The following is a 13,038-nucleotide window of genomic DNA, read 5'->3' on the forward strand; positions in this document are numbered from 1 at the left end:
TCCACCAGAAATGTTGCACAAAAAACGTATATTTGCAAATATTTAAAGTAAGGCGAGCAGCACAGGAGTCACAGCAGCCAAAATGGCGAGGAGCCACCTCTACGTCTTCTTCATCGATGCTGGCCTAATGCGACAGACTTGTTCTGTCTTGCGGCAATATTTTTAGCCAAAACGTCTGACATATCGCAAACTCTTCGTATAAACAAAAAGTTGATTTATTCTTTGTTATCATCCGTCCCGCCGAATGGCTGACCGAGGCTAAATGGTGACAGGGTTGCGTGTGAGCTGCGGGCGAAAGGCGAAATGAATGACAAGAAGGACTCTTTCGTTGTGGAAAATACCGTTAATTCTGATATTGCTTTCTGTGAATTTTTCTTCTCTGTTCGTCACTTTCATAACGCGCCTTCTTTGTTCTACTCGTCAATTTACCTCTTGCTATCAACGTACCATGCTTCTCAGACAGAGGCTGTTCTGAAGTGAGTGCAGCTAAGGCTCGGCAAGCTATGGTAGTCTGTGTTACTCGTTTGCCTTTCAAGTCGTTGTTGCGTCAGCGTTTTCTTTTTTTATTTCACTCAATGAAACGAGTTCGCGAATAAATGGCGTCCAGTGTTCGTATTATCTGCAGAAAAATAGCGAAAAGGAAAACATATTTTTTTTTCGTGTTTGCAGTAAAGCTGCAGCGTATATGTGGTGCCTAGATTTAGAATGTCTTACACGTTGTTATTTGTTGGATCAGTGTTGTTATTGCAACCTTAATAAGAACCACGCTTGCTCGATGGTGCACGTGCTGAATAATAAAAAAAACAATGCTTCTCTTTACGTTGCTCGTAAAGGTTTATGAGGTGTGTGTCCATACGCATCAGGGCCCGTATTTGCAAAGCAGTTGGAGCGCTTGAGCGGCTTGTAAGGACAGGTAGGTGCCCCTGCAGGCAAATCATGATTAATGAGCATATACTTAACGCAGACGGTCGTCCAACGGCAGTTTTTACCGGCGTAAACCTTTGTGAATTCGCCTCCCGAAGACTTGCACAATGACAAAAAAAAAAATAATGACCTCTCTGGGCAAAGCCAGAAGTAGTACAGAGACTTCGCCTAAAAAAAAAAAATCACTGACGATTACGGTATTCCCTAATGCGAAATTTGAGCGCAGCTCTATAGGTGTTTTCATTTCGCGTGTCAGTATTTTGTATTATGATTGTATAGGTTTATATAAGGAGGCGAAAGCTGTGAGCAACGCGCTTCGTTTCCATGCAGACGACGCGCGCTACTCTGGCGCCATATCGTAGCCATCGTCGCCGCACAGCCCGTCTTGCGCGGTACTACTCTTTTCTTCTCACACCTTCGTTCCACCAACGACGAAAGTGGCCCTTTGTCGCGGGGAAATCGTGCCACCAGCGTCAGCGGCGACAACATCCAAGGAAGGGACACATCGAGCCTTACTCATAGCCACTCGCCATCGCCCTTTTCAGTAGCAGTGATACACGCCACACACGCTGGTACCGCGGGCTGACTTCAGCAGCGGACGCGGCGGACGAGCGTAGCAACTTTGCCCCCACCCCCCCTTTGGAAGCGCAGATGAGATCACCCGCGCGGCGGCAGATGCCGTGCCAGCCGGCAACTGCATGTGCAGGTCGTTTCCCCTCCGCTCCTCCTCCACTTTCCTCCTCAAGCGCCCTTCTTTCATTCTTTCCTCCGCGTTCGTTTTCATCTTTCGCCTGTGCTCGTTCGCTCGGTTACGAGGTATAACGTCGCCGACGAGGCACACCGGCGCTCATCGCAGGAAGGGGCGCTTAAGAGCTGCACTCTAAATAGTATCTCCACACTCCTTGGTTTTGGATGCTCAATGGGACAGCGGCAAACACTTAATCGAACCGTCGCTACCGATTGCTCCTCTGATCCATGAATTACGTGGGACGTTACTTCTGTAAAAGACGGAAACTGAAGTAGAGCTGGAAGCCGCGGTCTCTCACGACTGTCTGTAACGAAATCCTGGAGATGCATAAAACGTCTCCACCAGCGACGGCAATGATGGCTTTCGCAGAAGCGACAGAGGTTGTCAGCTCTGCCTGGCGTGCGTTCCTCCTCTGTAGCTCACTGTGCCTGCCTCTGATACCTCGAAAACGACGGCGTGAAAGTACGTGCCGAGAATGACGTTGTGGTCCCCGCTTTCGCGGGTCAGCGAAACTGGAGGACGCAACGACGACCTCCTTCAATTTATTATTGTATTTCTTTTTTTCGCTGCTTATACCCCTGTCACAGAGGCAGACTTAAGCGCACTTTGAGCTATTCCCAGGCTGCCACATTGGAACGCTTAGGAACGCTTACTGCAGAGCATCGGAAAACTAATGGAAAGGATGGTTCTAGCACGGCTAGAATGGTACCTCGAACAGGTATATCCAGATGCAGTGGCCGGTTTCAGGCGTGGCCGTTCTTCCATAGACAACGTTATCGACTTGGTGACGTACGTCGAACACCAGAAGTCCTGCAAAAGATTATCCGCTGCCCTGTTTCTGGATGTTAAAGGAGCGTACGACAACGTAATGCACGAAGCGATTTTCAACGCCTTAGAGGCAGTAGGACTTGGCGGCAGTCTATTTTTCGATAAGTAGCTATCCACATAAGAGATCCTTTTTCATACTTACCGAGGATGGCCCGACCTCCCCACATTACAGTAACCGTGGGGTGCCTCAGGGCGGAGTACTGAGCCCAACGCTCTTCAGTCTAACACTCATTGGCCTTGCCGACATCCTGCCATGCACTGTCAGGCTCTCCATCTATGCCGACGACATTTGCATTTGGACGTCGGCTGTGACGCGACTGCAGCTTCGCGCGCAGCTTCAAAAGTCAGCCACTTTAACATCAGCCTACCTTCGAGAACAAGGACTTCATATATCATACGAAAAGTGCGCAGTGGTTGCATTTACCAGGTAATCAATGTCTCCATACATGATATCCGTCGACAGACAACTGATCTCGTACAGCACGAGTCACATATCTTTGGAGGTGGTCACTGACAAAAATCTCTCCTGGACCCCTCATGTGAATTATGTGAAAAAACGCCTGACAGGAATTTGCCATATGTTTAAGTTCCTTGCAAGAAAGGCCTGGGGAGTGTCAATACACTCTATGCTGCAACTGTACAGGGTCCTCTTTATTGAATTCCTGCGGTACAGCCTACCGGTCATGTACAACACCTGCAGAACTAACCTGAATATAATCCAAAGCATCCAAGCCCAAGCCCTCAAGATATGTCTTAGTCTACCGCGGAGTGCGTCAACGACTGAAGTTATTGCAGTCGCTAAAGATTCCAATATTAGAACGCACATTAGCATTGAAACAATGCGTGTGCACATAAGACATTGCGCCTGGACTCCTACCCACCACCTCGCAAGTCTCCCAGTCGATAGGCCCCACACGACATTCAGTGCGACTATCTTCGCGCACCGTGCCTCTCTCAGGTCAGGTTACACACCTGCGGCAAGGCCTTCCATTCCTCCATGGTGTATGCGCCGTACTCAAGTAAATTTTACACTCCCAGGACTTCAGAAAAAGTCGGACTTGCCATCATCAGCGCTCAAGCAACTAACTTTAATTCTCTTGTACGAGAAATACAGCGACTGCACACATGTCTACACTGATGGATCAACTACATCAACCAGTTCCGGTGGCGCTGTAGTTATACCAACAATGGGAATAACCCAACGGTTCAAGACTTCCCATGTCACTACGTCTACAGCTGCAGAGCTCGCGGCTCTCCGCGACGCGCTTCATGTGATAAAGGCTGAACTTCCTAGAAAATGGGCAGTCTTCTACGGTTCAAGGCCGGCCTTGCAATGTGTGCAGTCATTTCTCCGACATGGAGCTCACGATCAGCTCACGTGCGAAATCGTGGAACTTGTCCATCACTTAAGAGAAAAAGGCCATGATATCTCTTTCCAGTTGATACCAGGTCATTACGGTATCATAGGAAATGATGACGCCGATAAGGCTGCTCAGACGTCAAACCAAGAAGACCGCTGCGTCCCCATTCCTCTCTCAAGGACCGACGCCGCGAGACAACTTGGCATTTTAGCACGCACGATCTCCTTAGCAGAGTGGAACACCGCACATACAAGGCACACAACACTGCACAGACTAAACCCGTCACTTCAACTCAGACCTCCAGCCGGTCTACACCGACGTGAAGCGTCTCTTCTGTGTCGGTTATGACTTGGAGTTGCATTCACGAATGCCTGCTCAGCACTAATTGGAATGGCTGATAGTCCTGCATGTGATGTTTGCGGATGCGAGGAGAACATTGAACACTTATCGTGCCATTGTCCTCAATTTCAACCACAAAGACAATCTTTGTCCAACACATTGAGGAAGTTAGATGATCGTCCTCTGAGTGAACAGACGTTACTAGAGCACCGTCCCGACCGATCATCGGCTCAGAAGGCAGTGAAGGCACTTTTATGCTTTCTCAGAACTTCTGTTTAGCGCGATCGTCTTTATCTCAAGTGCTGTCCGTACACGTATCTACACCTCCTCTCTCCTTTCTCTCGCTTCCCCTTCTCCGTTCCCCCACCGTAGGGTAGCCAACCAGACTATTGACTGGTTAACATCCCTGCCTTCCTATATTACTCTCTCTCTCTCTACTGCAGAGCGCACTCTGGGCGAGTGTGTTCAGCGAATGCATTTCGCGGCGGCGAAGTGTGCAGCCTCGTTAGGAATGAGTAAAAAAAATACGTAAAGTAATATTGAAAGCAGAGTCAGCAGTAATTTTTAATAGCATTTTCTTTTTTAATTTGCTAACGTTGCAAGGTAATAAATGGTGCCACACTGCAAACTAAAGAAAAAAGACAGCAAGAAATTTCTATCTCGCCCTTGGGCTGTTTAGAAATACATGCTTTGCCTTCTGACTCCCGATCGCCATCGCTACCAATTTGAATAGAACACGTGTCTTTCTCGTGTAGCAGCGCGCCGCGAAAATGACACTCAGCGCGCTGAAGTGCACTTGCTCAAAGGGCACTTTAGTTTGCCCGTGTGACAGGGGTATTAATCATTTTCTCAGAAGCACAAAAACTCAGGAACGTCTAGGAGGGGCACCTATACGTCGCAGCCTGTATAGTCTGTCGTGGTTGCTTGCCTTAAAATGTCTTTCTTTTTTTAAATACAGCGATCTCTAGCAGGCATTGTCGCCTTCTCCTTCTCCGCAGACAAGGACGAGTGCGCTCACAACAACGGCGGCTGCCAGCACATCTGCAAGAACACTGTGGGCAGCTACATATGCGCCTGCCAAAATGGCTTCGTGCTCCACCCGAACAAGCACGACTGCAAAGAAGGTGAGCCGCTTCAGCTTCTCGCTCGGGGCTGGGAGGTTGCGAGTCAATGCTGCATCTTTCGAAGATAAAAAAAAAAAACTTGGCTAGTTAGTAGACCGAGTAATGCATCATAATTTCCAGTGGTTAAAAAGAAAGATATAAGCTGACGAAAGAAATCGAACACAGAAAAAAATGCTTGACTTACAATTGATTCATTAAACCTCAGTTCTGTAAGTTTACCGTCTTTTCTGTCTGTCTGATTTCTCCTGTAAATGTTGTTGTTATTGTTGTTGTTTACGACCGCTGGAAAAGTGTTGCAATGCTCGAACTATCGAAAGGCTCCAGCGTGCGTCCCCATCGTGCAGTCTTGCACTGTACCAAAACACTAGGGGACGAATTCACAAAGCTATTCGTTCGTAAGTATTCTTTGCCATTAGCCGAAAACTGCCTTCGCTGATTATATGTCCAGGTTCGGGTTTGGCTAAAATCTGCTCTTACTAACAATCCTAAGGTAAAAACTTTTGTGAATACGGGCCCCGTTTGGAAGCGGGGAAAAATCGGCAGGCGGAGTATACATGAATTTCCCTTTCGCATTTTCTTTTCTTTTGCGTGTTCATTTTCATTATTTCTGCATAAATGCCAAGATCAGTTGGACTTATCGTTGACGCGGTCACCGTGTTTTCCAGTGGTCTATGTTTTCATATCCTAAGAGGCACAAAGACTGAAACGGTGTCTCCTGATTCGGTAGCGTTCTTTTTTTTTTTTCATTTCTTTACCAGTTGCAACTATATTATTTCTCGTTTCGAAGGCTTTACAGGTCTAACGAATATTTCTATCGCTTTCACTTCGCGTATCTGAGATCTTGAAAGTCCGAGTGCGAAATGTTTCATTGGGCCTTAGAGCAATGCGCATCACCCAACACAGCGTCGGCCACGGGTCACACCTCGTGGGGTCGGAGCGCGAGTTCAGTAAGCTGGCCAGAGGGACGAAGCCCATCAGGGCGCGATCGCAGAAGCGAAGTGTCAATATTACGCAACAGACTTTTACACAAGGTTTGAAACGCTCCAATCTCGAGAAAAATTGGGCTCTTGTAGAAGCAGCATCAGAAACTTCCATGTCGGGCGCAACGGGGTTGCTCAACTGAAGGACGTTCGGCGAAACGTCAGAGAAAAAAAAAAGAACAAAAAAAAAAAGAACAACAATTCGCACAACATAAAGGATCGTGTGGGATACATTACCAGGTAATTAGGCAGCCACCGTTATTCAATGTGAATATAGATAACGTTTTGCGTTGCCTTAGGCGCACTTGTTTCCCCCACGTTCCGTGCCTTTGTCCACGCCTGCTGCACCGCACAATGTCGAGAGCATTAAACAAAAAAGAACTGTAATACACAGCGCGCAGCGTCTATAAGGTGCACCTTTGTGTATTACTGCGATTGTAGTTTCTCGCAGATGTTAAAAATAAAGATAAAAATTCGTGCGCCCCTTCTCGCTGCGTCGTAAAATCAGCACGTACAACTTTTAAGCGAACGTCCCCGCGGTCGTCAAAATGCGAAGTGCGTTATTTTTTTTTTCTGCCTTCTTCTTCGCAATTCTTGTAACTCTTTTGCGCAATGATTATCATAACTTCCCTGCGGTATAATTTTCTGCTTGGTTCTACACTTGCCGCACCTGCAAAAGCACACACACACACGCACAAAAAAAAACCTGTGACGCCACCACCGCCGTGTGTAGCGACCAGATGCCGCCCTTGTGTTCCGAGCAACGAGGTTTTCTTTGCCTTATCCGTGCTCGCTATATGGAAGCGACACGTTCCGCGCAAGGGGCTCCGCGAACTAAATTAACTGCGAAACGAAAGAGAAAAAAAAATCGCTATTAAAGCAGGTATATGCACCACAATATGCGACGATACCATGGTTAGTGCTGAAAGAAGATAATAAAGGAAATAAAATAAAACGCGGAGTAAAGGGTCAGAGGTTCGAGGGGAGATATTTGCAATCTCTACTCGGACGGAATTCTGTGTCAGTTTACGTGGGCGACGAAACATTTGAACTTTATCGCCTACCGTACGCGCCAACGCTTGAAACTGTTATGGGGGAGGGGCAGGGGTGAGGGGGAGTTAACGGCTTATATCCACTGTAGGTCATTGTACTTTTTGCCCATCTTTCTCTTTTTACATTCGGTGCTCGGTAAAAAAATGAACGCCAACCATTTCGCGGCCAGGCAGCGCGATCATACTTGACTCTGGGCAGATTAAATTTTGTCTCGTTTCTTTCCTCGCTCTCTCCCTCACTTGTCGCTGTACCATTTGTTTGTTTGTTTGTTTTTTTGCTTGTTTGTTTGTTTGTTATTTCTCGATGCTCCCTTCACCTATTGTTTTGCTGGCAAAATACTAACATAACAATTGGTATCGTTATAGCGTAGGATGATTATTCCATTTTCTTAGAAAATCTGAATACGCATAAAGCGAAAGGTGAATGGGGCTCCAAGGAAAAATAATAAAGCGTGAATGAGACCAAGTGTGTGACCTTATAAGGCGCTGCAGAAGCAGTCACATCGCGCGGCTTTGCCGAAGCAAATGCAACCTGCACTCGAGAAAGGAACATAACTAGCGGTCCAAATTTTGGTGGGTTACAACGCTCACACACATGCACTCGCGCACCCATGTATACGCACGAGTAACAGCATTTTTCTGAGATAAGAACAGATAAGAGTGAGATAAGAGCGAGCACAACTGAACACGTTCTGGAACGTCGCTCGGCGTATACACCCGTGAGTAAAGGTATAAAGCTGATTTTTTCCTCTGTCTGTGAATGCAACTTGAAATTGAGGACTACAGTCCAAACTTCGCATTGTGAACTTTCCAGTGTACTCGTCAATTTCAGTTTACGCATGCTAATTACAAAGAAATTTCGTTTTTTTCTTTCGGCGACCCCGTGGTCCGTATACTTTTGCTCGCGAGTGTACGTGTGCTCGGCTGCTTATAATGACGCAGTGTGCATCACCGCGACTTGAAAAACGCCGCTTCTCGTCCTTTCCGCCACATTGAGGCGGATCTTGTCGCCTTTGACTGAGTAGCAATCGACAGTTCCAGTTTCCTTTCATGCCACGATCTTGACTATCCATTTTCCTGTACGATAAACTCGGAGTCGCAACCTCAAATATAACGTGCGGCTGTTGCGTCACCTTTAATGAGCTCAAACGCTTCTTTTCTGTTCTGTTCTTTTTTTTTTCTTTTTTGCCTCCTGCACAACGGTCCTGACTCGAGAGGCGAAAAGAACGCCTCGCTTTTTGTGCACACAATCCCAGTCATTTCCGTCTCTGCCGCCAACGTCTCTCTCTCACTATCTTTCTGCTTCTCTCTTCTCCCCCAAATCTTATAAAGCCAGCCATAACCTGACGATCCAGGCCGACTTTCCAGCTTTTCGAGTTTACATAGACTGTATTCAGTCCCTCATTAAGTCTGTTACGATGAAGCTTTAGTGCTACAAAAAAAGAAAAGAATGTAGGGTTCGTGCTTGCCGAGCTTTTTGTTTCCAATGGGCATTTCTTTGCCGGTGCCTTGGCTGTCATCACCCACGGAGCCATGCTATATCAGCCCATCGGCAGCTACGGAATGGCGGGCACTCGGTCTAACGAACAAATCTTGCACACGAACGGCTTTGTCAGTCCGATCCAACATCTCTCTTCTTGTGTTTTTCTTGCTTTGTATTAATTAAGAAAAAACAGTACTTCCCGAGTATGGAGCACAGTGCATCGATGCTTTTCGGCGGCTTTATATCTGTCCTTAAGAGGAAGCTTTAGATGGGGCCCAACTCCGACGCGGCCTATTCAAATACATGTAAAACGCAAAAACGCTTTTCTGGGATAACCGCTGGACCGATTTTAATGAAATTTGTTGAATTTTAGAGATAAAGTTAAATTGTAGTGACTGTTGCAAGCGGATATTCGATTTAGGGCCTGAATTTTGTTGAAAGAGTTGTCAAAAATTTGAAAGTTCAAAAAACAAAATAGAAGCACGAAGTTTACAAATTAATAGCTCAGCATCAAGAACAGATATCGCGGTTATGAAAACGGCATCCATTAGATTATTCAAAGCGGACAAATTCAATATGTCACTTTATATATTACGTGACTGTGTTACGTTGTGTACAAGGGTTCTGCAAAAGCTGTATTTACATATTACTAAATTTCTTGAGATTCATGTGTAACATATTAATTTTGTCTGCTTTAGATGTACTATGAGATGCAATTCACAGAATTGTGATATCATTTTTCATTGCTGAGTTATGGAGCGGTAAACTTGATAGTTTAGTTAGCTGAAAATTCGCAATTTCTGCCAATTTTTAGTAAAAAATTGACTACCTAAATAAAAAAAATTCGAAACCACTAGTCACTAGATTTTCAGTTGTTCTTTTAAATGCAACAAAGCTCGTCAAATTAGGTGCAGTGGTTGCCGAGAAAAACGAATTCTCCCTTTACATGTATTTATATATAGGAGCATCCGAGCTAAAGCTTCCTCTTAAGATCAAGTCTGGTGCCATGGTCCCCATAATGGCACTGTAATGGGAGATTCGTTGAATAATATCTACCATTAGTTAGCTGCTTACAGAATCATAATCTCTGCTAACGCCGAATGATCTCAACACGCAATACGTTAATCCCCTGCCCTCTATATTTACGATTGATTTTCTGCGACAGTGTGAAGAGAATAAACACGGTGGGCCATGAGCATGGTTATACTTGTGGTCACGTGAATGTTCAAGGCCGTTCCCGCTGGCAGACACATAACACAATAAACCTGAGTGCGTCTTTTAGAGAAATAACCACGCGAGTCGCATTTATTACACTGTTTCAATAAAATGTTTTCATAACACGCAGTCACGCTTCTCAGCCCTGCACATTTGCCCAAAAAATGGCGGCACTGGTGATCGTTCGAGTGAAGACGACGTGCTCGCTGCACATTCTTTGGCTCGTCTCTCGCGCCTGGTTTCATCACGAGAGCCGCGTCTACATTTTGTGACGCCATAATACAAGCAAACGGTGCTTGTGCACGCTTTTTCAAAAAAAAAATGACTACGCCGCCCTTAGTTGTGCAAATAACTTGGCAGAAAAGCTAAATTTACAATTATTAAAAATGGTGCATCGCACCCCTCGGCAGCTTACAGGAGAGAGCCCATCGGGAAAGTAGCACTCGTTGGCTCTTTCAGGATGGTGACCTATAAGGAACGAATTCCTGATTTAACATATCGTCGCAGTTCGTCGACATTTCGTGGCTGTCGAGCATAGACGGTGCTAGTCAAGTCTTCATAGAACCATACTTATACCGCAGGCTATCACGTTGCGACATCTTGGCAGCCATTCCAGAGGGCCGCTCCTCTTCATATATTATTTTTTTCTCAGGGAAAACCGATATCGAAAGTTTTGTTTTATCGTTTCCAGAAGTGAGAATGTGCGCTGTCTTGTTGGTATGTGCAGTGTAGTTGTTCGTAACCTGACTGGGGGATGTCTACACCGGGAACACACTAATCGATACAATTTACTTGTAATCGTTGCTGCCGTGCTGCCGTATAGGGGAGGATCCGAATAAGATCCGTACAAGTGATTCTGTTTCAAGATGTATTTTGCCTCCTGCCCCCGTTGGCGCAAAGGAGCGACGTTAAAACAACAACTGCCCCCACCCCCTTCGCTAACCCCGTGACCTCATTCCTTAACTCTCAATTTTCATTTCCCATGTCGTAGACGGAAGTCGCCTACTTCCCGCTGCAACGCAAGGAACGGAAGTTTAGAGTGAAGATAAGCGTGTAAGGAGGTTAGCGTGTAAAAATTTAGCGTATGCCTCCCAGTCTCCCCCCTCCCCCACCCTCCCCACACGTCACAAACACGAGCGCACACGCACAAACGTTAAGCTTGAGAGTGCATGAAAACAACGAAGCGACTCCAAAAGAAATGGCCTTTTTTTCAAAAGGCCACTCGAAACGGAGCTGTGTACAGGGCGCACGCGTACACGCGCAGCAGGTTCAAGCGCCACAGGCAGCCTCTCCAATCCACTCGGGGGCTCGGCCCGTTCAGCCCGGGGCACTGCCTGCCGGATCAAAAGAAAAGCGGCGGGCCCCTCTAGCCTCCCATGCCTCCTCCCCTCATCGTGTCGTCAAGTGCCGCCTCTCATTACTTTGAGCACCAGCGCCGTAACCCGAGTCAGCAAGGCGCCGGATTTATTATGTTAATGGCACCGCGCGGATCCGCGCACGCCATTAAAGGACGGATAGGCCGGCGGCGTCGGGGGCTGCTGCCGCTGCAGTGCCCGCCGCCGCAATGTCCTTAGCACCGACAAGGGGCGAGAAAGGGACACCGCCCGGCCTGACCGCGGGCATAGGTCCCTGCGCTTCGTCGTCGTCGTTTCCACTGCAGTACCCCCTTTGTCCACATGTCGCAACCGCGCCACCCCACTTCCCCTCCCCTCCCCCATCACCAATACTGTTTTTGGCACTTTAGGGTAGCCCGCTGCTATCACGCCCTAAAAGGGACGCGATATAGAAGTGCAGTGGTGGGGCAGGGAATATTGTAAAGCTTAGGCCGGGCACGGCGAAGCCCGTGTCGCAACGGGACAGCGCCTGCGTGGATTATACTGGACAACGCGCGACACGCGGGCTGCTCCGGTGGTGACCGTGCGCTGAATGCATTTCGTGTCGAGCAGCGCGGCCGTTCCACTGCCCGATACAAGGGAGCTGGATCGTTAATACGCGCCCCATCGGTATATACGAAACGCGACTATACAGGCCCGCGCTCCGCCTCGCGTCCTATACTCTCCTAACCTTGCGAAACGACGCGGAAACCAGTCGGTCCTGGAATCCATTATTCAAGCAGACAGCCCCTGGCTCGCTCACCCGGTCTTCTGAGCGGAAGCACGGATCTCTCTCTCTCTCTCTCTCTCTCTCTCTCTCTCTTGTTCCTCGGTCTTATGCGCCTATAGTCTGCCGGTATACAAGCGACATGCACCGGTGTACGCATATGTTCGGAGCCCAGCAGTTTATTTGACGCACGATTGCTGGTCTTGTCCCCTTTAGCGCGTGCTATTGCGTCAAAGGTAGTCGCTGTTTCTGCGTCGGGTATTGCTGCTGACGTTCCTAAACGTAGAAATTTGGGCAATATAACTTCTTCTTGGGCGAGTTGGTTTATACGTATTGAAGCCATTGTGGCGCAAAGGAACTCGGACAAAGAAGAGGACAGGAAACCACGGGCGCTAACTCACAACTGGTTGTGAGTTAGCGCCCGTGGTGTCTTGTCCTCTTTTTTTTTTCTCCGTGTTTCTTTGCGCCACAATGGCTTCAATAAATTTGGACGAGTTGGCTCAACGTCGAAAGAAAGCACACCACAAAAATAGGGGCATGCGATCACCTGGGCTTCCGTAATCCTCTTTTCGCGGTGCTCGTTCTCTATAGCCACTCCTGCCACAATGAAGCTGCTTGTGTTCTTACATAACGCACGTAGCTCTGCTATCTTTTGCCCGTGTCCTCTTCGTCGTTCGCGTATTCTGTTCTGTCTGGACCGGTCGGTAAGCCACCATTGGCCGGTGCCTCGTTTCGTTGCACAGCGACACTGGCCCGTGCACGAGTGCCGAACAAATGCGAACTGTTCGCATACAGGAGAACCGGTCTTTCTCAGTTCCTCCTACTCAGTTTCTCAGTTCCGTTGGTGGGGATGGGGAGCGGCAGGCACCTGGGGGCCCGGGCTT

General features: G+C 47.6%; 1 protein-coding gene across 1 annotated transcript in view; it reads left to right on the top strand.

Annotated features, from left to right (window-relative positions):
- Positions 1 to 13,038, top strand: part of tok (tolloid-like protein 1 tolkin) — a 716,025-nt gene that overhangs the window by 690,274 nt on the left and 12,713 nt on the right. Inside the window, exon 14 of the mRNA XM_075686316.1 lies at positions 5,199 to 5,324. Within this exon, the coding sequence (XP_075542431.1) occupies positions 5,199 to 5,324 (126 nt within the window). The remainder of the gene's footprint in view (positions 1 to 5,198; positions 5,325 to 13,038) is intronic.

The sequence above is a fragment of the Dermacentor variabilis genome, chromosome 1 (assembly GCF_050947875.1).
Source record: "Dermacentor variabilis isolate Ectoservices chromosome 1, ASM5094787v1, whole genome shotgun sequence".
In the NCBI taxonomy this organism is placed as follows: Eukaryota; Metazoa; Arthropoda; class Arachnida; order Ixodida; family Ixodidae; genus Dermacentor; species Dermacentor variabilis.